The following is a 27430-nucleotide window of genomic DNA, read 5'->3' as shown; positions in this document are numbered from 1 at the left end:
AACCCCATTGGATGGAAGAGGTGACAATTCACGCGACCGTTACCGGTGACGCTTTCCGTCCTGCAGTTTGATTGGTCGCCGACGCCTGTCAATCACCTACAAATAGTTAGGTTGCGTTGTGTTGTTGTGACAGACGTTACGTGCGTCTCTGACATGACATGAGGGAAGGTTGAGTGTTCTTGTGCGACAAAAATGTAAGTATTTGCGACGTTAAACTCACTGTTTCCAGTGACAAACACAGCTTGTGTTTTGCTGTAGAGCGTGTTCCTTTATTGTTGTAATTTAGTAGAAGTTATACGTTGCGTTACGCTAAATCGCCGGTCTTCTGTACACTAACGTTAGTTTGAATGACTGAGATTACTGTTTGTTTTGAAGCGATTCAAGGGACGACTAAGTGCTTACTATGGTTATTAATTCTGAGGCGTTTATTGCGTGCGTGGAGAATCTAAATTCGTTTTCTTTATCCGTTATGACGTAAAGTATCAATGCCGTTTAAATTGCCGCGTTAATATTTTACGTCATCTCATACTTTTTAATAATGCAAAAATACATTAATTACCGCAATCAATACATTTACAATAAAAATATATTTATATAAATATTTGAAAGGTTTAATATGTAATTTTTCACAGTATTTGCGTTGTTGGCAAATTATTCTAAAATATTCGCTAGTACCGGATAAAAAACTTGATTATGAGCTTCTGAACATCCTTGCGTTCTGGTTCCCTTCAGGAAATGTTGAAGAAATGATCTTGAGTGAGTGTTTGACCTTCTTTATAGTGGCCACGTTTATCCAGACTCAGGGTTTCCCCTAGGGGTTTGTTAGGGAACTGCAGGAGAATATTAAAACCTTAATTAAATTGAATGTAAAATTAAAGTAAAGAAATAAAGCGGCACGATAAATAGACACAGTTTTCATATGAGATTGTCGTGTTTGCATTTCAAATAGAAATCACAGATGTCAAAATAATTGCAATATTATTATTTTTATCTTGTCGATGTCATGCTTCCCTATTTATCAAGAATTTGAAAATGAATTTTTCTAATGCAAAATGGATGCAGTTTTGTTTTTAACCACTAAAGGGAAATAGTGCACCTTTAAATCGTAGGGCTTGTTTTGTTAATTTTATTGTTTAAACTGTAAGAGACTTTTAACAGCAAATCTTCCTTTTTAATATTACAAATGTGACATTAAATGCCTACAAATGTATAAAACTGATCCGAGATCAGGTAAAAATCATAGACTAGACTAGCTAATAAATGGGAAACTTATTAACTAATTGGATGATTTGAAGTGATCATATTCCTTGTTTTTAGATGTTGATTTTCCACAAAAATGAATGCATTTAATATGCACGTGTTAGGCTATTTGTCCTCTTCATATTTGTCAACAACCGTATGTTTTACTGAAAACAGTTTAGCTATCCTCATAATCACGTAGTCCAGTACTAGTCTGACTGATGTACACTCTCAGACGGACAGAGATCCCGTGTGTGGTGTGATATCCCAGCGAACGCTGATGAAGCTGAAGGATGGCCGGAAGATCAAGCGCACGGAAAGTTCGTAATGAGGACATTAACCCGTGCATCGAGGTCAGTCACACACTAACACACACTCTATCTAAACATCTACATCTCCGGTACACATCCGGGCCGTGTGTAATCCATGTGTAATCCGGATCCGGTACACACGGCCCGGATGTGTACCGGATGTGATCCGAGCCGGCACTGTTTCTGTCTGGGCTGCTAATGCTATATTGTGTGTTGTGCTAACATGCGATCTGCCTTGCTCCGCGCAGGAGAGCGACGGGTCTCAGAGGTGCATGGACGCGTACAGCTACGAGAAGAGCCGGTGTTCTGCGTACTTCACCAGGTACAAGAACTGCCGGAAGTACTGGGTGAGTCTGGACCGACGCTGAGCCGCACTTCCGCCGGGTTCACACGACATCACGGTCTTTCTGACGACACGAGCCAGTGCAGAACACGCCGCTTCTGTAGCCTAGCCTAGCCTGCTGTCAGTCGCTAGCTCAGCCTATCAACGACAATCGACATCGAGGACCGGGAGTTTCAGTTCCTGCCACTAGGCGCGTTTCCATTACAGATTTGCGCAAAACTTTTGCGATTTTTTTTTTTTTTTTTTTTTTTTTTTTTTTTTTTTTTTCTATTGCGAAATGACAGCGTTTCCATAAACCGATGTTATGCGACTAAAACTTCATTTTTTCTCTCGCGATAAGTAAAATCATTCCAAAAACCATGGCAACGGCTACTATATCCCAGCCACTGCACTGGCCATTATTATTAATGGAAGGAGATGTGTGTGTGTTCTCCAAGCATTAATGGTGAGGAACGACCCTTATTATACTGTGAGCGGCTCATATGAGGAGTTTCTGGGTGTTTCTCCCTCATTTCTGCTGCGAGGTCTTGATTGTGGCATTTATTTGAGGTTTAGAATCCAGTATTCCTGTAATTCTTTCATCTTATGTTAATTTAATAAAGAACTCTGTCTCGTATTCTGTCCAAACACACCCCATCATGTACGTCAGGTGACCTGCAAATGCGCAAAAACTGTTTCCATTGCAGATTTGCGAAATATTTCTTTGTCGAATTGCCTGAAAAATCTCCTCATGCGAGCGGAAAAACTTTTTTTTGAGATAAATAGGAGTTTTTGCGACAATTACGTGTTTCTATTAAGCGTGTTTTCAATTCGCAATTTCAATTTGCGCAATTTAAAGGGTAATAGAAACGCGGCTAGAGTCGCCTTTTCCACCTTAGTTGCCATTGACTTTTGGCTTGCTTACTTGGGGACATTAAATTTAACATTTAATTTAATATTCAACAATAATATTGATCTCCTGCATTGACAGCATTATATGAGGACTGAACTGAGCTGGACGATGACATCACGGTTTTCTCCAGAGCGGCTGTATACATATAAATGAACTAAATTAATAACTTTTTTACAACAAAATGAATCTAGTCAAAATCACATAATCTGACTATCGTAACAGACACGAGTGTTGTGGAGTGTGAACCCGGCATGACTAACCAATCCACAGCCGCGTTCTGTAGAGAAATTACCATTCTGAAAGTGTTCCCAGCATGCAACAGTGTAGATTTGGTCTAATCATGAGTGTCTCCCGGCTCCAGCACGCAGTGATGCTCCAGCGCCGCAGAGACGGAGTGAAGCCGGACATGCCCAACGCAGAGGAACGGGATCAGATCCTCTCGGCACTCGGAGGAAAACCCTACTGACATCATCGTGACATCATCAGATCCTCCGCTGACATCATCAGATCATGTCATGTGGGATTCTCTAATGCTGTCCGTCACTGAATCATGTAATGTGTGTTCAGTCGAGTGGGTGTCGTGTCAAGTTTATGTAAAGCCTTTCACAGACGCGCTGTTTACAGAAAGTCATGATGTTAGTGTTGTTATAACACCTCAATGCCTGATTAATTCCTGTAAGAGTTCATGTAGAGCTCGTAATTACAACTCGTAACCTGGGAATTCTCCTACTTGTATCAAAAATACCATGTTTGCAGAGATCTAGGAAGTATGAACAATGATACAGCCCGTTATTATACCTTAACATGTGTCTTTCTGTTATTATACCTTAACATGTGTCTTTCTGTTGTAGCGTGAAGCGTAAGTTTTGAAGCGATTCTCTCAAACCAAAACTGGACCAATCAGCTGCGAGCAAAGTGACGTAAATCTGACGCAATAAAGCCACGCCCACTTTATCTTTCGCAGTTTATAGTCAATCAAAAATTTGAGACAAAATTGCCTGTATTTTGCCTTTTAATATGTTATATTTATGTTTTAATTTGCTATATTTAAATTATATGAATTATAATTATTTACAATTCATACTTAATTGACAATATACAACTTTGCATTTAAATTAACATAAATAAAAGCTTTACTATATAAAGAGTGTGTTCTTTTGAGCTTGTTGTGAACCCACATAAAGTCTTGTTTACCTTCAGTTTTCAGTCGTCATCATCAGGGGTGTCCACGTGGGGGCGCACGCGCACTGCGCACGCAACAAACAGCGGACATATTAACTATTTCTAAAGACGTTTAAGAATTTACCCTTCGTAAAACAACAGAGAGTCAGACCTGAATTTTCTAATTTTCAGACTTGCAATTTCTAATGCCTATAAGATTTCTCTGTATACAACTTTACATATCTAGCCTGAATATATAGTTACATATATAAATTAAATATGTATTGTAGATGTATAAGGTAGAATTAGGCAGATTTCCACTGAGACCACAATCTATTTATTGCACCTCATTTACTGTCCTTACACTAGATGTACAGTGACGGGAGAAACGAAGCGTTTCGAAGCTTTTGAATCAAATGAATCATTTGACTCGCTAAATGATTCACTGTTTGGAAGCGCTGGCGACCCCTGCTGGTCTAACAGTGAAAATGCAGCGAAAATTCAGTCAAAACATGCAGAAAAACAGCTTTTACAAACCAACTGCAGTTTCATTGATGCCGTCATCTATTAAATGCAATTAACAAATAACCTGATAACACTAAATATGAAGTGTCTCTATAATGTGTTATTTTATTAATTGAGCGTGTATTGTTATTTTTATGGAGAGCTTGGTTAATCAGGCCAGTAACTACAACTCTTTATTTTCATTGTACAAATGTGTCATTAAATGTCTACAAATATAAAAAACTGATCCGAGATCAGGTTAAAAAAATCATACTTGTTCATGGGTTCACGGAGACTCGTTTACTGGAGTCACGTGACTGGCAGTTTGAATCGCGCTCCGATTCACTGGTTCGAAACAAATGATTCGCAAAGGGTTCGGATCTTCACGAAGCTCCATCTCTCTCACACACCCCCATATTTCATAAATCATGTGAATTAGTTAGTGCTTTTGTGGAGCTGATATGTCTTTATAAAAGTGTGTAGATTTTTAAGAAAAAAGAAGAAGCAAACTATTACTATAATTGGTAATTTATTAGTTCCACAATAATACTACTTCCAAATCAACTACTTCCATTATACAATCATTCAGTCATTAAGTAAGTCATTAATAACACAGTTAAAATATATTTAAAAAAAATTAACAGAGAATCACCATCTATAAAATTTAACCTTCTAAAGTCAGAAATGGTTTCTTGGGTGCAAATTAAGTGCAAACGGATAAATGTTATGAGGCAAAATGTTGCTATTATTAAAACGTAAACTTCTTCATATTGATGAAACAGAAGTGCAGATTGGTCACAGTGTGTGTCAGTTTTAAACATTTATATATTTATCATGCTTGTTTAATGTGTATTCTCTCTCTCTCTCTCTCTCTCTCTCTCTCTCTCTCTCTCTCTCTCTCTCTCTCTCTCTTCATTAGTTAGGGTTAGTTGTTTCCCGGTTCCTCTAATGGTGGAAATTAATCGCTCTTTTTCCCATGACCTTTGAACTTAGCCATGAAGTTGAACGCTCCCAGATATCCACCCAACAGCACACCGATCTTAGTGGGAAGAAAACTGTGTGACGGAGAAAAGAGACTGTTATACAAACACAACGACTTAACAAAACACACTAATATGAAAACATTTTTAAACGAAGCCACGGAAGAACTGTTGTGAGTCTCCGAGCGAATCGATTCGAGTGAGTCGATGATTCAGTGACTCATTCATTAAGACAGAGGCTTGTTGGTTTTAGTTTCAGATTTAGAGAATCATTTCATGTTTCATTTCATATTCATTCATAGTGTGTAAATATGCCTAAATGCCATTTCAGATGCAGATTCTGAAAAAACAATGTTATGGCCTTAAAAGTTTAATAAATTCAAAGATGAATCAAAATATTTCTTTCTAAAGTTTTTTTTTTTGTGTGTGTGTGATGTCTATTCAGTGCTTTTCTCATCTAACACAATAATGACTTTAAATGAGCATGTAATAAATTAGATTAATAACTTTAATGTCTTGACAGAAGACGAGTCAGGTGTGAGTTAATGTATGCTGTGAAAAACACATTTGCTATGAACACTTCTGCACATCTTGGCGTTTCCATCCAGCGATGTATGCGATATCTCAGCATTAAAACAGGAGCATGGAAACGTGAAGTGTGTTTTACAGCTGAAGTCTCACACTCACTTCTTCAGAGCGATGGCGAAGTAAAGGCTTCGAGGCATGTAGAGATAGACCTGCTCCCGGCGGACCGCGTCCACAATCTTCCGGACCGCATAATCTGGCTCAAGAATAGGCATGAGTCTGGGAAATCTGCAACACACACACACACACACACACACACACACACACACACACACACACACACACACACACACATGTCTGGTTTACTATCTTTGTGGGGACTCTCCATAGACGTAATGGTTTTTATACCGTACAAACTGTATATTCTATCTCCTTACACTAACCCGACCCCTAAACCTACCCATCACAGAACACTTTCTGCATTTTTACATTTCCAAATAAACTCATTCTGCATGATTTATAAGCTTGTTTACCCATGGGGACCTCAGTGTGTTTAGGTCCCCACTGTGACACGAGTCCCCATGAGTCTGTGTGCATTCAGGTTGAAGTCCCCACCGGGATAGAAAAACAGGTACACACACACACACACACTAATCCGACCCCTAAACCTACCCATTACACACACACACACACACTAACCCGACCCCTAAACCTACCCATTACACACAAACACTCTCTCTCTCTCTCACACACACACACACACACACACACACACACACACACACACACACACACATTATTCTGGGTTTATTCTGAGATAACAACCGACTGGATCTACATTCTCCCTTACATGATGCGGATCAGTTCTTGTTCTAGATAATGATTCCTCATGTATTCCTCGAGCTGCTTTGGATAAGAGTGTGTGTTAAATGAACGTTTTGGTCCAGATTTAACATTCATGTCTTCAACAATACAGAAAATTAAATTATGTTAAGCAGTTTCTTACTTAGTGTTGGCGCCTTCGAACATGCCGGTGTTGATGAAGAACGGGCAGACGATGGTGGTCTTCACTCCATCACAACCCGAAGCCAGCAGCTCCAGCGCCATCGACTCCGCAAACCCCACCGCGGCAAACTTACTCGCACAGTAATCTGAGGACAGCACAAACTTACTCGCACAGTAATCTGAGGACATCACAAACTTACTCGCACAGTAATCTGAGGACGGCACAAACTTACTCGCACAGTAATCTGAGGACGGCACAAACTTACTCGCACAGTAATCTGAGGACATCACAAACTTACTCGCACAGTAATCTGAGGACGGCACAAATTTACACAGTAATCTGAGGACATCACAAACTTACTCGCACAGTAATCTGAGGACGGCACAAACTTACTCGCACAGTAATCTGAGGACATCACAAACTTACTCACACAGTAATCTGAGGACGGCACAAACTTACTCGCACAGTAATCTGAGGACGGCACAAACTTACTCGCACAGTAATCTGAGGACATCACAAACTTACTCGCACAGTAATCTGAGGACGGCACAAACTTACACAGTAATCTGAGGACGGCACAAACTTACTCGCACAGTAATCTGAGGACGGCACAAACTTACTCGCACAGTAATCTGAGGACATCACAAACTTACTCGCACAGTAATCTGAGGACATCACAAACTTACTCGCACAGTAATCTGAGGACGGCACACACTTACTCGCACAGTAATCTGAGGACGGCACACACTTACTCACACAGTAATCTGAGGACGGCACACACTTACTCGCACAGTAATCTGAGGACGGCACAAACTTACTCACACAGTAATCTGAGGACATCACAAACTTACTCGCACAGTAATCTGAGGACATCACAAACTTACTCGCTCAGTAATCTGAGGACAGCACAAACTTACTCGCACAGTAATCTGAGGACGGCACAAATTTACTCGCACAGTAATCTGAGGACGGCACACACTTACTCACACAGTAATCTGAGGACATCACAAACTTACTCGCACAGTAATCTGAGGACATCACAAACTTACTCGCTCAGTAATCTGAGGACAGCACAAACTTACTCGCACAGTAATCTGAGGACGGCACAAACTTACTCACACAGTAATCTGAGGACATCACAAACTTACTCGCACAGTAATCTGAGGACATCACAAACTTACTCGCTCAGTAATCTGAGGACAGCACAAACTTACTCGCACAGTAATCTGAGGACGGCACACACTTACTCGCACAGTAATCTGAGGACGGCACACACTTACTCGCACAGTAATCTGAGGACGGCACAAACTTACTCACACAGTAATCTGAGGACATCACAAACTTACTCGCACAGTAATCTGAGGACATCACAAACTTACTCGCTCAGTAATCTGAGGACAGCACAAACTTACTCGCACAGTAATCTGAGGACGGCACAAACTTACTCGCACAGTAATCTGAGGACGGCACACACTTACTCGCACAGTAATCTGAGGACGGCACAAACTTACTCACACAGTAATCTGAGGACGGCACAAACTTACTCGCACAGTAATCTGAGGACGGCACAAACTTACTCGCACAGTAATCTGAGGACATCACAAACTTACTCGCACAGTAATCTGAGGACATCACAAACTTACTCGCACAGTAATCTGAGGACGGCACAAACTTACTCGCACAGTAATCTGAGGACATCACAAACTTACTCGCACAGTAATCTGAGGACGGCACAAACTTACTCGCACAGTAATCTGAGGACGGCACAAACTTACTCGCACAGTAATCTGAGGACATCACAAATTTACTCGCACAGTAATCTGAGGACAGCACAAACTTACTCGCACAGTAATCTGAGGACGGCACAAACTTACTCGCACAGTAATCTGAGGACGGCACAAACTTACTCGCACAGTAATCTGAGGACATCACAAACTTACTCGCACAGTAATCTGAGGACGGCACAAACTTACTCGCACAGTAATCTGAGGACGGCACAAACTTACTCGCACAGTAATCTGAGGACATCACAAACTTACTTGCACAGTAATCTGAGGACGGCACAAACTTACTCGCACAGTAATCTGAGGACATCACAAACTTACTCGCACAGTAATCTGAGGACGGCACAAACTTACTCGCACAGTAATCTGAGGACGGCACAAACTTACTCGCACAGTAATCTGAGGACATCATCACAAACTTACTTGCACAGTAATCTGAGGACGGGACAAACTTACTCGCACAGTAATCTGAGGACATCACAAACTTACTCGCACAGTAATCTGAGGACGGCACAAACTTACTCGCACAGTAATCTGAGGACGGCACAGACTTACTCGCACAGTAATCTGAGGACATCACAAACTTACTCGCACAGTAATCTGAGGACGGCACAAACTTACTCACACAGTAATCTGAGGACGGCACAAACTTACTCGCACAGTAATCTGAGGACGGCACAAACTTACTCGCACAGTAATCTGAGGACATCACAAACTTACTCACACAGTAATCTGAGGACGGCACACACTTACTCGCACAGTAATCTGAGGACGGCACACACTTACTCGCACAGTAATCTGAGGACGGCACAAACTTACTCACACAGTAATCTGAGGACGGCACACACTTACTCGCACAGTAATCTGAGGACGGCACAAACTTACTCACACAGTAATCTGAGGACGGCACAAACTTACTCGCACAGTAATCTGAGGACGGCACAAACTTACTCGCACAGTAATCTGAGGACATCACAAACTTACTCGCACAGTAATCTGAGGACATCACAAACTTACTCACACAGTAATCTGAGGACGGCACACACTTACTCACACAGTAATCTGAGGACATCACAAACTTACTCATACAGTAATCTGAGGACGGCACACACTTACTCGCACAGTAATCTGAGGACGGCACAAACTTACTCGCACAGTAATCTGAGGACAGCACAAACTTACTCGCACAGTAATCTGAGGACATCACAAACTTACTCGCACAGTAATCTGAGGACATCACAAACTTACTCGCACAGTAATCTGAGGACGGCACAAACTTACTCGCTCAGTAATCTGAGGACGGCACAAACTTACTCGCACAGTAATCTGAGGACATCACAAACTTACTCGCTCAGTAATCTGAGGACGGCACAAACTTACTCGCACAGTAATCTGAGGACATCACAAACTTACTCGCACAGTAATCTGAGGACGGCACAAACTTACTCACACAGTAATCTGAGGATGGCACAAACTTACTCGCACAGTAATCTGAGGACAGCACAAACTTACTCGCACAGTAATCTGAGGACAGCACAAACTTACTCGCTCAGTAATCTGAGGACGGCACAAACTTACTCGCTCAGTAATCTGAGGACGGCACAAACTTACTCGCTCAGTAATCTGAGGACGGCACAAACTTACTCGCTCAGTAATCTGAGGACAGCACAAACTTACTCGCTCAGTAATCTGAGGACGGCACAAACTTACTCGCACAGTAATCTGAGGACAGCACAAACTTACTCGCACAGTAATCTGAGGACAGCACAAACTTACTCGCACAGTAATCTGAGGACAGCACAAACTTACTCGCACAGTAATCTGAGGACAGCACAAATTTACTCGCACAGTAATCTGAGGACAGCACAAACTTACTCGCACAGTAATCTGAGGACGGCACAAACTTACTCGCACAGTAATCTGAGGACGGCACAAACTTACTCGCACAGTAATCTGAGGACAGCACAAACTTACTCGCACAGTAATCTGAGGACGGCACAAACTTACTCGCACAGTAATCTGAGGACAGCACAAACTTACTCGCACAGTAATCTGAGGACGGCACAAACTTACTCGCACAGTAATCTGAGGACGGCACAAACTTACTCGCACAGTAATCTGAGGACGGCACAAACTTACTCGCACAGTAATCTGAGGACAGCACAAACTTACTCGCACAGTAATCTGAGGACAGCACAAATTTACTCGCACAGTAATCTGAGGACAGCACAAACTTACTCGCACAGTAATCTGAGGACGGCACAAACTTACTCGCACAGTAATCTGAGGACGGCACAAACTTACTCGCACAGTAATCTGAGGACAGCACAAACTTACTCGCACAATAATCTGAGGACGGCACAAACTTACTCGCACAGTAATCTGAGGACGGCACAAACTTACTCGCACAGTAATCTGAGGACAGCACAAACTTACTCGCACAGTAATCTGAGGACAGCACAAACTTACTCGCACAGTAATCTGAGGACGGCACAAACTTACTCGCACAGTAATCTGAGGACATCACAAACTTACTCACACAGTAATCTGAGGACGGCACAAGCTTACTCGCACAGTAATCTGAGGACAGCACAAAATTACTCGCACAGTAATCTGAGGACATCACAAACTTACTCGCACAGTAATCTAAGGACGGCACAAACTTACTCGCACAGTAATCTGAGGACATCACAAACTTACTCACACAGTAATCTGAGGACGGCACAAACTTACTCGCACAGTAATCTGAGGACGGCACAAACTTACTCACACAGTAATCTGAGGACATCACAAACTTACTCGCACAGTAATCTGAGGACGGCACAAACTTACTCACACAGTAATCTGAGGACATCACAAACTTACTCACACAGTAATCTGAGGACGGCACACACTTACTCGCACAGTAATCTGAGGACGGCACAAACTTACTCGCACAGAAATCTGAGGACAGCACAAACTTACTCGCACAGTAATCTGAGGACATCACAAACTTACTCGCACAGTAATCTGAGGACATAACAAACTTACTCGCACAGTAATCTGAGGACATCACAAACTTACTCGCTCAGTAATCTGAGGACGGCACAAACTTACTCGCACAGTAATCTGAGGACATCACAAACTTACTCGCTCAGTAATCTGAGGACGGCACAAACTTACTCGCTCAGTAATCTGAGGACGGCACAAACTTACTCGCACAGTAATCTGAGGACATCACAAACTTACTCGCTCAGTAATCTGAGGACGGCACAAACTTACTCGCACAGTAATCTGAGGACATCACAAACTTACTCGCACAGTAATCTGAGGACGGCACAAACTTACTCACAGTAATCTGAGGACATCACAAACTTACTCACACAGTAATCTGAGGACGGCACAAACTTACTCGCACAGTAATCTGAGGACAGCACAAATTTACTCGCACAGTAATCTGAGGACGGCACAAACTTACTCGCTCAGTAATCTGAGGACGGCACAAACTTACTCGCACAGTAATCTGAGGACGGCACAAATTTACTCGCACAGTAATCTGAGGACAGCACAAACTTACTCGCACAGTAATCTGAGGACAGCACAAACTTACTCGCACAGTAATCTGAGGACAGCACAAACTTACTCGCACAGTAATCTGAGGACAGCACAAACTTACTCGCACAGTAATCTGAGGGCAGCACAAACTTACTCGCACAGTAATCTGAGGACGGCACAAACTTACTCGCACAGTAATCTGAGGACGGCACAAACTTACTCGCACAGTAATCTGAGGACAGCACAAATTTACTCGCTCAGTAATCTGAGGACATCACAAACTTACTCGCACAGTAATCTGAGGACATCACAAATTTACTCGCTCAGTAATCTGAGGACATCACAAATTTACTCGCTCAGTAATCTGAGGACATCACAAATTTACTCACACAGTAATCTGAGGACATCGCAAACTTACTCGCACAGTAATCTGAGGACATCACAAATTTACTCGCTCAGTAATCTGAGGACATCACAAATTTACTCGCTCAGTAATCTGAGGACATCACAAATTTACTCGCTCAGTAATCTGAGGACATCACAAATTTACTCGCTCAGTAATCTGAGGACATCACAAATTTACTCGCACATTAATCTGAGGATGGCACAAACTTACTCGCACAGTAATCTGAGGACGGCACAAACTTACTCGCACAGTAATCTGAGGACGGCACAAATTTACTCGCGCAGTAATCTGAGGACATCACAAATTTACTCGCTCAGTAATCTGAGGACATCACAAATTTACTCGCACAGTAATCTGAGGACATCACAAATTTACTCGCTCAGTAATCTGAGGACATCACAAACTTACTCGCACAGTAATCTGAGGACATCACAAATTTACTCACTCAGTAATCTGAGGACATCACAAATTTACTCACACAGTAATCTGAGGACATCGCAAACTTACTCGCACAGTAATCTGAGGACATCGCAAATTTACTCGCTCAGTAATCTGAGGATGGCACAAATTTACTCGCACAGTAATCTGAGGATGGCACAAACTTACTCGCACAGTAATCTGAGGACATCACAAATTTACTCGCACAGTAATCTGAGGACATCACAAACTTACTCGCACAGTAATCTGAGGACATCACAAACTTACTCGCACAGTAATCTGAGGATGGCACAAATTTACTCGCACAGTAATCTGAGGACATCACAAACTTACTCGCACAGTAATCTGAGGACATCACAAACTTACTCGCACAGTAATCTGAGGACATCACAAATTTACTCGCTCAGTAATCTGAGGACATCACAAACTTACTCGCACAGTAATCTGAGGACATCACAAACTTACTCACACAGTAATCTGAGGACATCACAAATTTACTCGCTCAGTAATCTGAGGACGGCACAAATTTACTCGCACAGTAATCTGAGGACATCACAAATTTGCTCGCACAGTAATCTGAGGTAGGCACAAACTTACTCACACAGTAATCTGAGGACATCACAAACTTACTCGCACAGTAATCTGAGGACGGCACAAACTTACTCGCACAGTAATCTGAGGACATCACAAATTTACTCGCACAGTAATCTGAGGACGGCACAAACTTACTCGCACAGTAATCTGAGGACGGCACAAACTTACTCGCACAGTAATCTGAGGACATCACAAACTTACTCGCACAGTAATCTGAGGACAGCACAAACGTACTCGCACAGTAATCTGAGGACGGCACACACTTACTCGCACAGTAATCTGAGGACATCACAAACTTACTCGCACAGTAATCTGAGGACGGCACAAACTTACTCGCACAGTAATCTGAGGACATCACAAACTTACTCGCACAGTAATCTGAGGACGGCACAAACTTACTCGCACAGTAATCTGAGGACGGCACAAACTTACTCGCACAGTAATCTGAGGACGGCACAAACTTACTCGCACAGTAATCTGAGGACATCACAAACTTACTCGCACAGTAATCTGAGGACATCACAAACTTACTCACACAGTAATCTGAGGACGGCACACACTTACTCGCACAGTAATCTGAGGACGGCACACACTTACTCGCACAGTAATCTGAGGACGGCACAAACTTACTCACACAGTAATCTGAGGACGGCACACACTTACTCGCACAGTAATCTGAGGACGGCACAAACTTACTCACACAGTAATCTGAGGACGGCACAAACTTACTCGCACAGTAATCTGAGGACGGCACAAACTTACTCGCACAGTAATCTGAGGACATCACAAACTTACTCGCACAGTAATCTGAGGACGGCACACACTTACTCACACAGTAATCTGAGGACATCACAAACTTACTCACACAGTAATCTGAGGACGGCACACACTTACTCGCACAGTAATCTGAGGACGGCACAAACTTACACAGTAATCTGAGGACGGCACACACTTACTCGCACAGTAATCTGAGGACGGCACAAACTTACTCGCACAGTAATCTGAGGACATCACAAACTTACTCGCACAGTAATCTGAGGACATCACAAACTTACTCGCACAGTAATCTGAGGACATCACAAACTTACTCGCACAGTAATCTGAGGACATCACAAACTTACTCACACAGTAATCTGAGGACGGCACACACTTACTCGCACAGTAATCTGAGGACGGCACAAACTTACTCGCACAGTAATCTGAGGACATCACAAACTTACTCGCACAGTAATCTGAGGACATCACAAACTTACTCGCACAGTAATCTGAGGACATCACAAACTTACTCGCTCAGTAATCTGAGGACGGCACAAACTTACTCGCACAGTAATCTGAGGACATCACAAACTTACTCGCTCAGTAATCTGAGGACGGCACAAACTTACTCGCTCAGTAATCTGAGGACGGCACAAACTTACTCGCACAGTAATCTGAGGACATCACAAACTTACTCGCTCAGTAATCTGAGGACGGCACAAACTTACTCGCACAGTAATCTGAGGACATCACAAACTTACTCGCACAGTAATCTGAGGACGGCACAAACTTACTCACACAGTAATCTGAGGACGGCACAAACTTACTCGCACAGTAATCTGAGGACATCACAAACTTACTCGCACAGTAATCTGAGGACGGCACAAACTTACTCGCACAGTAATCTGAGGACAGCACAAACTTACTCGCACAGTAATCTGAGGACAGCACAAACTTACTCGCACAGTAATCTGAGGACGGCACAAACTTACTCGCACAGTAATCTGAGGACATCACAAACTTACTCACACAGTAATCTGAGGACGGCACAAGCTTACTCGCACAGTAATCTGAGGACAGCACAAAATTACTCGCACAGTAATCTGAGGACATCACAAACTTACTCACACAGTAATCTGAGGACGGCACACACTTACTCGCACAGTAATCTGAGGACGGCACACACTTACTCACTCAGTAATCTGAGGACATCACAAATTTACTCACACAGTAATCTGAGGACATCGCAAACTTACTCGCACAGTAATCTGAGGACATCGCAAATTTACTCGCTCAGTAATCTGAGGATGGCACAAATTTACTCGCACAGTAATCTGAGGATGGCACAAACTTACTCGCACAGTAATCTGAGGACATCACAAATTTACTCGCACAGTAATCTGAGGACATCACAAACTTACTCGCACAGTAATCTGAGGACATCACAAACTTACTCGCACAGTAATCTGAGGATGGCACAAATTTACTCGCACAGTAATCTGAGGACATCACAAACTTACTCGCACAGTAATCTGAGGACATCACAAACTTACTCGCACAGTAATCTGAGGACATCACAAATTTACTCGCTCAGTAATCTGAGGACATCACAAACTTACTCGCACAGTAATCTGAGGACATCACAAACTTACTCACACAGTAATCTGAGGACATCACAAATTTACTCGCTCAGTAATCTGAGGACGGCACAAATTTACTCGCACAGTAATCTGAGGACATCACAAATTTGCTCGCACAGTAATCTGAGGTAGGCACAAACTTACTCACACAGTAATCTGAGGACATCACAAACTTACTCGCACAGTAATCTGAGGACGGCACAAACTTACTCGCACAGTAATCTGAGGACATCACAAATTTACTCGCACAGTAATCTGAGGACGGCACAAACTTACTCGCACAGTAATCTGAGGACGGCACAAACTTACTCGCACAGTAATCTGAGGACATCACAAACTTACTCGCACAGTAATCTGAGGACAGCACAAACGTACTCGCACAGTAATCTGAGGACGGCACACACTTACTCGCACAGTAATCTGAGGACATCACAAACTTACTCGCACAGTAATCTGAGGACGGCACAAACTTACTCGCACAGTAATCTGAGGACATCACAAACTTACTCGCACAGTAATCTGAGGACGGCACAAACTTACTCGCACAGTAATCTGAGGACGGCACAAACTTACTCGCACAGTAATCTGAGGACGGCACAAACTTACTCGCACAGTAATCTGAGGACATCACAAACTTACTCGCACAGTAATCTGAGGACATCACAAACTTACTCACACAGTAATCTGAGGACGGCACACACTTACTCGCACAGTAATCTGAGGACGGCACACACTTACTCGCACAGTAATCTGAGGACGGCACAAACTTACTCACACAGTAATCTGAGGACGGCACACACTTACTCGCACAGTAATCTGAGGACGGCACAAACTTACTCACACAGTAATCTGAGGACGGCACAAACTTACTCGCACAGTAATCTGAGGACGGCACAAACTTACTCGCACAGTAATCTGAGGACATCACAAACTTACTCGCACAGTAATCTGAGGACGGCACACACTTACTCACACAGTAATCTGAGGACATCACAAACTTACTCACACAGTAATCTGAGGACGGCACACACTTACTCGCACAGTAATCTGAGGACGGCACAAACTTACACAGTAATCTGAGGACGGCACACACTTACTCGCACAGTAATCTGAGGACGGCACAAACTTACTCGCACAGTAATCTGAGGACATCACAAACTTACTCGCACAGTAATCTGAGGACATCACAAACTTACTCGCACAGTAATCTGAGGACATCACAAACTTACTCGCACAGTAATCTGAGGACATCACAAACTTACTCACACAGTAATCTGAGGACGGCACACACTTACTCGCACAGTAATCTGAGGACGGCACAAACTTACTCGCACAGTAATCTGAGGACATCACAAACTTACTCGCACAGTAATCTGAGGACATCACAAACTTACTCGCACAGTAATCTGAGGACATCACAAACTTACTCGCTCAGTAATCTGAGGACGGCACAAACTTACTCGCACAGTAATCTGAGGACATCACAAACTTACTCGCTCAGTAATCTGAGGACGGCACAAACTTACTCGCTCAGTAATCTGAGGACGGCACAAACTTACTCGCACAGTAATCTGAGGACATCACAAACTTACTCGCTCAGTAATCTGAGGACGGCACAAACTTACTCGCACAGTAATCTGAGGACATCACAAACTTACTCGCACAGTAATCTGAGGACGGCACAAACTTACTCACACAGTAATCTGAGGACGGCACAAACTTACTCGCACAGTAATCTGAGGACATCACAAACTTACTCGCACAGTAATCTGAGGACGGCACAAACTTACTCGCACAGTAATCTGAGGACAGCACAAACTTACTCGCACAGTAATCTGAGGACAGCACAAACTTACTCGCACAGTAATCTGAGGACGGCACAAACTTACTCGCACAGTAATCTGAGGACATCACAAACTTACTCACACAGTAATCTGAGGACGGCACAAGCTTACTCGCACAGTAATCTGAGGACAGCACAAAATTACTCGCACAGTAATCTGAGGACATCACAAACTTACTCACACAGTAATCTGAGGACGGCACACACTTACTCGCACAGTAATCTGAGGACGGCACACACTTACTCGCACAGTAATCTGAGGACGGCACAAACTTACTCACACAGTAATCTGAGGACGGCACACACTTACTCGCACAGTAATCTGAGGACGGCACAAACTTACTCACACAGTAATCTGAGGACGGCACAAACTTACTCGCACAGTAATCTGAGGACGGCACAAACTTACTCGCACAGTAATCTGAGGACATCACAAACTTACTCGCACAGTAATCTGAGGACGGCACACACTTACTCACACAGTAATCTGAGGACATCACAAACTTACTCACACAGTAATCTGAGGACGGCACACACTTACTCGCACAGTAATCTGAGGACGGCACAAACTTACACAGTAATCTGAGGACGGCACACACTTACTCGCACAGTAATCTGAGGACGGCACAAACTTACTCGCACAGTAATCTGAGGACATCACAAACTTACTCGCACAGTAATCTGAGGACATCACAAACTTACTCGCACAGTAATCTGAGGACATCACAAACTTACTCGCACAGTAATCTGAGGACATCACAAACTTACTCACACAGTAATCTGAGGACGGCACACACTTACTCGCACAGTAATCTGAGGACGGCACAAACTTACTCGCACAGTAATCTGAGGACATCACAAACTTACTCGCACAGTAATCTGAGGACATCACAAACTTACTCGCACAGTAATCTGAGGACATCACAAACTTACTCGCTCAGTAATCTGAGGACGGCACAAACTTACTCGCACAGTAATCTGAGGACATCACAAACTTACTCGCTCAGTAATCTGAGGACGGCACAAACTTACTCGCTCAGTAATCTGAGGACGGCACAAATTTACTCGCACAGTAATCTGAGGACATCACAAACTTACTCGCTCAGTAATCTGAGGACGGCACAAACTTACTCGCACAGTAATCTGAGGACATCACAAACTTACTCGCACAGTAATCTGAGGACGGCACAAACTTACTCACACAGTAATCTGAGGACGGCACAAACTTACTCGCACAGTAATCTGAGGACATCACAAACTTACTCGCACAGTAATCTGAGGACGGCACAAACTTACTCGCACAGTAATCTGAGGACAGCACAAACTTACTCGCACAGTAATCTGAGGACAGCACAAACTTACTCGCACAGTAATCTGAGGACGGCACAAACTTACTCGCACAGTAATCTGAGGACATCACAAACTTACTCACACAGTAATCTGAGGACGGCACAAGCTTACTCGCACAGTAATCTGAGGACATCACAAACTTACTCGCACAGTAATCTGAGGACGGCACAAACTTACTCGCACAGTAATCTGAGGACAGCACAAAATTACTCGCACAGTAATCTGAGGACATCACAAACTTACTCGCACAGTAATCTAAGGACGGCACAAACTTACTCGCACAGTAATCTGAGGACATCACAAACTTACTCACACAGTAATCTGAGGACGGCACAAACTTACTCGCACAGTAATCTGAGGACGGCACAAACTTACTCACACAGTAATCTGAGGACATCACAAACTTACTCGCACAGTAATCTGAGGACGGCACAAACTTACTCACACAGTAATCTGAGGACATCACAAACTTACTCACACAGTAATCTGAGGACGGCACACACTTACTCGCACAGTAATCTGAGGACGGCACAAACTTACTCGCACAGTAATCTGAGGACAGCACAAACTTACTCGCACAGTAATCTGAGGACATCACAAACTTACTCGCACAGTAATCTGAGGACATAACAAACTTACTCGCACAGTAATCTGAGGACATCACAAACTTACTCGCTCAGTAATCTGAGGACGGCACAAACTTACTCGCACAGTAATCTGAGGACATCACAAACTTACTCGCTCAGTAATCTGAGGACGGCACAAACTTACTCGCTCAGTAATCTGAGGACGGCACAAACTTACTCGCACAGTAATCTGAGGACATCACAAACTTACTCGCTCAGTAATCTGAGGACGGCACAAACTTACTCGCACAGTAATCTGAGGACATCACAAACTTACTCGCACAGTAATCTGAGGACGGCACAAACTTACTCACAGTAATCTGAGGACATCACAAACTTACTCACACAGTAATCTGAGGACGGCACAAACTTACTCGCACAGTAATCTGAGGACAGCACAAATTTACTCGCACAGTAATCTGAGGACGGCACAAACTTACTCGCTCAGTAATCTGAGGACGGCACAAACTTACTCGCACAGTAATCTGAGGACGGCACAAACTTACTCGCACAGTAATCTGAGGACAGCACAAACTTACTCGCACAGTAATCTGAGGACAGCACAAACTTACTCGCACAGTAATCTGAGGACAGCACAAACTTACTCGCACAGTAATCTGAGGACAGCACAAACTTACTCGCACAGTAATCTGAGGGCAGCACAAACTTACTCGCACAGTAATCTGAGGACGGCACAAACTTACTCGCACAGTAATCTGAGGACGGCACAAACTTACTCGCACAGTAATCTGAGGACAGCACAAATTTACTCGCTCAGTAATCTGAGGACATCACAAACTTACTCGCACAGTAATCTGAGGACATCACAAATTTACTCGCTCAGTAATCTGAGGACATCACAAATTTACTCGCTCAGTAATCTGAGGACATCACAAATTTACTCACACAGTAATCTGAGGACATCGCAAACTTACTCGCACAGTAATCTGAGGACATCACAAATTTACTCGCTCAGTAATCTGAGGACATCACAAATTTACTCGCTCAGTAATCTGAGGACATCACAAATTTACTCGCTCAGTAATCTGAGGACATCACAAATTTACTCGCTCAGTAATCTGAGGACATCACAAATTTACTCGCACATTAATCTGAGGATGGCACAAACTTACTCGCACAGTAATCTGAGGACGGCACAAATTTACTCGCGCAGTAATCTGAGGACATCACAAATTTACTCGCTCAGTAATCTGAGGACATCACAAATTTACTCGCACAGTAATCTGAGGACATCACAAATTTACTCGCTCAGTAATCTGAGGACATCACAAACTTACTCGCACAGTAATCTGAGGACATCACAAATTTACTCACTCAGTAATCTGAGGACATCACAAATTTACTCACACAGTAATCTGAGGACATCGCAAACTTACTCGCACAGTAATCTGAGGACATCGCAAATTTACTCGCTCAGTAATCTGAGGATGGCACAAATTTACTCGCACAGTAATCTGAGGATGGCACAAACTTACTCGCACAGTAATCTGAGGACATCACAAATTTACTCGCACAGTAATCTGAGGACATCACAAACTTACTCGCACAGTAATCTGAGGACATCACAAACTTACTCGCACAGTAATCTGAGGATGGCACAAATTTACTCGCACAGTAATCTGAGGACATCACAAACTTACTCGCACAGTAATCTGAGGACATCACAAACTTACTCGCACAGTAATCTGAGGACATCACAAATTTACTCGCTCAGTAATCTGAGGACATCACAAACTTACTCGCACAGTAATCTGAGGACATCACAAATTTACTCACACAGTAATCTGAGGACATCACAAATTTACTCGCTCAGTAATCTGAGGACGGCACAAATTTACTCGCACAGTAATCTGAGGACATCACAAATTTGCTCGCACAGTAATCTGAGGTAGGCACAAACTTACTCACACAGTAATCTGAGGACATCACAAACTTACTCGCACAGTAATCTGAGGACGGCACAAACTTACTCGCACAGTAATCTGAGGACATCACAAATTTACTCGCACAGTAATCTGAGGACGGCACAAACTTACTCGCACAGTAATCTGAGGACGGCACAAACTTACTCGCACAGTAATCTGAGGACATCACAAACTTACTCGCACAGTAATCTGAGGACAGCACAAACGTACTCGCACAGTAATCTGAGGACGGCACACACTTACTCGCACAGTAATCTGAGGACATCACAAACTTACTCGCACAGTAATCTGAGGACGGCACAAACTTACTCGCACAGTAATCTGAGGACATCACAAACTTACTCGCACAGTAATCTGAGGACGGCACAAACTTACTCACACAGTAATCTGAGGACGGCACAAACTTACTCGCACAGTAATCTGAGGACGGCACAAACTTACTCGCACAGTAATCTGAGGACATCACAAACTTACTCGCACAGTAATCTGAGGACATCACAAACTTACTCACACAGTAATCTGAGGACGGCACACACTTACTCGCACAGTAATCTGAGGACGGCACACACTTACTCGCACAGTAATCTGAGGACGGCACAAACTTACTCACACAGTAATCTGAGGACGGCACACACTTACTCGCACAGTAATCTGAGGACGGCACAAACTTACTCACACAGTAATCTGAGGACGGCACAAACTTACTCGCACAGTAATCTGAGGACGGCACAAACTTACTCGCACAGTAATCTGAGGACATCACAAACTTACTCGCACAGTAATCTGAGGACGGCACACACTTACTCACACAGTAATCTGAGGACATCACAAACTTACTCACACAGTAATCTGAGGACGGCACACACTTACTCGCACAGTAATCTGAGGACGGCACAAACTTACTCACACAGTAATCTGAGGACGGCACACACTTACTCGCACAGTAATCTGAGGACGGCACAAACTTACTCGCACAGTAATCTGAGGACATCACAAACTTACTCGCACAGTAATCTGAGGACATCACAAACTTACTCGCACAGTAATCTGAGGACATCACAAACTTACTCGCACAGTAATCTGAGGACATCACAAACTTACTCACACAGTAATCTGAGGACGGCACACACTTACTCGCACAGTAATCTGAGGACGGCACAAACTTACTCGCACAGTAATCTGAGGACATCACAAACTTACTCGCACAGTAATCTGAGGACATCACAAACTTACTCGCACAGTAATCTGAGGACATCACAAACTTACTCGCTCAGTAATCTGAGGACGGCACAAACTTACTCGCACAGTAATCTGAGGACATCACAAACTTGCTCGCTCAGTAATCTGAGGACGGCACAAACTTACTCGCTCAGTAATCTGAGGACGGCACAAACTTACTCGCACAGTAATCTGAGGACATCACAAACTTACTCGCTCAGTAATCTGAGGACGGCACAAACTTACTCGCACAGTAATCTGAGGACATCACAAACTTACTCGCACAGTAATCTGAGGACGGCACAAACTTACTCACACAGTAATCTGAGGACGGCACAAACTTACTCGCACAGTAATCTGAGGACAGCACAAACTTACTCGCACAGTAATCTGAGGACGGCACAAACTTACTCGCTCAGTAATCTGAGGACGGCACAAACTTACTCGCACAGTAATCTGAGGACGGCACAAACTTACTCGCACAGTAATCTGAGGACAGCACAAACTTACTCGCACAGTAATCTGAGGACGGCACAAACTTACTCGCACAGTAATCTGAGGACAGCACAAACTTACTCGCACAGTAATCTGAGGACAGCACAAACTTACTCGCACAGTAATCTGAGGACAGCACAAACTTACTCGCACAGTAATCTGAGGACGGCACAAACTTACTCGCACAGTAATCTGAGGACAGCACAAATTTACTCGCTCAGTAATCTGAGGACATCACAAATTTACTCGCACAGTAATCTGAGGACATCACAAATTTACTCGCTCAGTAATCTGAGGACATCACAAATTTACTCGCTCAGTAATCTGAGGACATCACAAATTTACTCACACAGTAATCTGAGGACATCGCAAACTTACTCGCACAGTTATTGAGGACATCACAAATTTACTCGCTCAGTAATCTGAGGACATCACAAATTTACTCGCTCAGTAATCTGAGGACATCACAAATTTACTCGCTCAGTAATCTGAGGACATCACAAATTTACTCGCACATTAATCTGAGGATGGCACAAACTTACTCGCACAGTAATCTGAGGACGGCACAAACTTACTCGCACAGTAATCTGAGGACGGCACAAATTTACTCGCACAGTAATCTGAGGACATCACAAATTTACTCGCTCAGTAATCTGAGGACATCACAAATTTACTCGCACAGTAATCTGAGGACATCACAAATTTACTCGCTCAGTAATCTGAGGACATCACAAACTTACTCGCACAGTAATCTGAGGACATCACAAATTTACTCACTCAGTAATCTGAGGACATCACAAATTTACTCACACAGTAATCTGAGGACATCGCAAACTTACTCGCACAGTAATCTGAGGACATCGCAAATTTACTCGCTCAGTAATCTGAGGATGGCACAAATTTACTCGCACAGTAATCTGAGGATGGCACAAACTTACTCGCACAGTAATCTGAGGACATCGCAAATTTACTCGCTCAGTAATCTGAGGATGGCACAAATTTACTCGCACAGTAATCTGAGGATGGCACAAACTTACTCGCACAGTAATCTGAGGACATCACAAATTTACTCGCACAGTAATCTGAGGACATCACAAACTTACTCGCACAGTAATCTGAGGACATCACAAACTTACTCGCACAGTAATCTGAGGATGGTACAAATTTACTCGCACAGTAATCTGAGGACATCACAAACTTACTCGCACAGTAATCTGAGGACATCACAAACTTACTCGCACAGTAATCTGAGGACATCACAAATTTACTCGCTCAGTAATCTGAGGACATCACAAACTTACTCGCACAGTAATCTGAGGACATCACAAATTTACTCACAGTAATCTGAGGACATCACAAATTTACTCGCTCAGTAATCTGAGGACGGCACAAATTTACTCGCACAGTAATCTGAGGACATCACAAATTTGCTCGCACAGTAATCTGAGGTAGGCACAAACTTACTCACACAGTAATCTGAGGTCGGCACAAACTTACTCGCACAGTAATCTCAGGACGGCACAAATTTACTCGCACAGTAATCTGAGGACATCACAAATTTACTCGCTCAGTAATCTGAGGACATCACAAATTTACTCACACAGTAATCTGAGGACATCACAAATTTATTCGCTCAGTAATCTGAGGACATCACAAACTTACTCGCACAGTAATCTGAGGACATCACAAACTTACTCGCACAGTATTCTGAGGATGGCACAAACTTACTCGCACAGTAATCTGAGGACATCACAAATTTACTCGCTCAGTAATCTGAGGACATCACAAACTTACTCGCACAGTAATCTGAGGACATCACAAACTTACTCGCACAGTAATCTGAGGACATCACAAATTTACTCGCACAGTCGCACAGTAATCTGAGCACATCACAAACTTACTCGCACAGTAATCTGAGGACATCACAAACTTACTCGCACAGTAATCTGAGGACATCACAAATTTACTCGCTCAGTAATCTGAGGACATCACAAACTTACTCGCACAGTAATCTGAGGACATCACAAACTTACTCGCACAGTAATCTGAGGACATCACAAATTTACTCGCACAGTCGCACAGTAATCTGAGGACATCACAAACTTACTCGCAGAGTAATCTGAGGACATCACAAACTTACTCGCACATTAATCTGAGGACATTACAAATTTACTCGCTCAGTAATCTGAGGACATCACAAACTTACTCGCACAGTAATCTGAGGACATCACAATCTTACTCGCACAGTAATCTGAGGACGGCACAAACTTACTCGCACAGTAATCTGAGGACAGCACAAATTTACTCGCACAGTAATCTGAGGACAGCACAAATTTACTCGCTCAGTAATCTGAGGACAGCACAAACTTACTCGCACAGTAATCTGAGGACGGCACAAATTTACTCGCACAGTAATCTGAGGACGGCACAAACTTACTCACACAGTAATCTGAGGATGGCACAAACTTACTCGCACAGTAATCTGAGGACATCACAAACTTACTCGCACAGTAATCTGAGGATGGCACAAACTTACTCGCACAGTCGCACAGTAATCTGAGGACATCACAAATTTACTCGCACAGTAATCTGAGGACATCACAAACTTACTCGCACAGTCGCACAGTAATCTGAGGACATCACAAATTTACTCGCACAGTAATCTGAGGACATCACAAACTTACTCGCACAGTAATCTGAGGACATCACAAATTTACTCGCTCAGAAATCTGAGGACATCACAAACTTAATCGCACAGTAATCTGAGGACGGCACAAACTTACTCACACAGTAATCTGAGGATGGCACAAACTTACTCGCACAGTAATCTGAGGACGGCACAAATTTACTCGCACAGTAATCTGAGGACATCACAAATTTACTCGCACAGTAATCTGAGGACATCACAAACTTACTCGCACAGTAATCTGAGGACATCACAAACTTACTCGCACAGTAATCTGAGGACATCACAAATTTACTCGCACAGTAATCTGAGGACGGCACAAACTTACTCACACAGTTATCTGAGGATGGCACAAACTTACTCGCACAGTAATCTGAGGACGGCACAAATTTACTCGCACAGTAATCTGAGGACGGCACAAATTTACTCGCACAGTAATCTGAGGACATCACAAATTTACTCGCTCAGTAATCTGAGGACATCACAAACTTACTCGCACAGTAATCTGAGGACATCACAAACTTACTCGCACAGTATTCTGAGGATGGCACAAACTTACTAGCACAGTAATCTGAGGACATCACAAATTTACTCGCTCAGTAATCTGAGGACATCACAAACTTACTCGCACAGTAATCTGAGGACATCACAAACTTCCTCGCACAGTAATCTGAGGACAGCACAAACTTACTCGCTCAGTAATCTGAGGACATCACAAACTTACTCGCACAGTAATCTGAGGACATCACAAACTTACTCGCACAGTAATCTGAGGACATCACAAACTTACTCACACAGTAATCTGAGGATGGCACAAACTTACTCGCACAGTAATCTGAGGACATCACAAATTTACTCGCACAGTAATCTGAGGACATCACAAACTTACTCGCACAGTCGCACAGTAATCTGAGCACATCACAAACTTACTCGCACAGTAATCTGAGGACATCACAAACTTACTCGCACAGTAATCTGAGGACATTACAAATTTACTCGCTCAGTAATCTGAGGACATCACAAACTTACTCGCACAGTAATCTGAGGACATCACAAATTTCCTCGCAAAGTAATCTGAGGACGGCACAAACTTACTCACACAGTAATCTGAGGATGGCACAAACTTACTCGCACAGTAATCTGAGGACGGCAC

The 27430-nt window shown here is 43.2% G+C and overlaps 2 protein-coding genes across 2 annotated transcripts in view; one reads left to right on the top strand and one right to left on the bottom strand.

The window, feature by feature from the left end:
* Positions 1–110: 110 nt before the first annotated feature.
* chchd7 (coiled-coil-helix-coiled-coil-helix domain containing 7) lies at positions 111–3588 on the top strand. Its single transcript, XM_081359361.1, has 4 exons — positions 111–194; positions 1475–1592; positions 1799–1897; positions 3147–3588. Exons 2-4 carry the CDS (start codon positions 1533–1535, stop codon positions 3249–3251), a joined length of 264 nt encoding a protein of 87 aa, XP_081215487.1. The 5' UTR covers positions 111–194; positions 1475–1532; the 3' UTR covers positions 3252–3588.
* A 1376-nt stretch (positions 3589–4964) lies between these two features.
* Positions 4965–27430, bottom strand: part of sdr16c5b (short chain dehydrogenase/reductase family 16C, member 5b) — a 55809-nt gene continuing 33343 nt past the window's right edge. Inside the window, exons 5-7 of the mRNA XM_081359360.1 lie at positions 6962–7106; positions 6118–6243; positions 4965–5505 (exon numbers count right to left, since the gene is read on the bottom strand). Coding sequence (XP_081215486.1) covers positions 5409–5505; positions 6118–6243; positions 6962–7106 — 368 coding nt within the window. The 3' untranslated portion in view covers positions 4965–5408. The remainder of the gene's footprint in view (positions 5506–6117; positions 6244–6961; positions 7107–27430) is intronic.

The sequence above is a fragment of the Scardinius erythrophthalmus genome (genome assembly GCF_964197995.2).
Source record: "Scardinius erythrophthalmus genome assembly, chromosome: 2".
In the NCBI taxonomy this organism is placed as follows: Eukaryota; Metazoa; Chordata; class Actinopteri; order Cypriniformes; family Leuciscidae; genus Scardinius; species Scardinius erythrophthalmus.
This window is presented reverse-complemented; position numbering and strand designations above follow the sequence as displayed.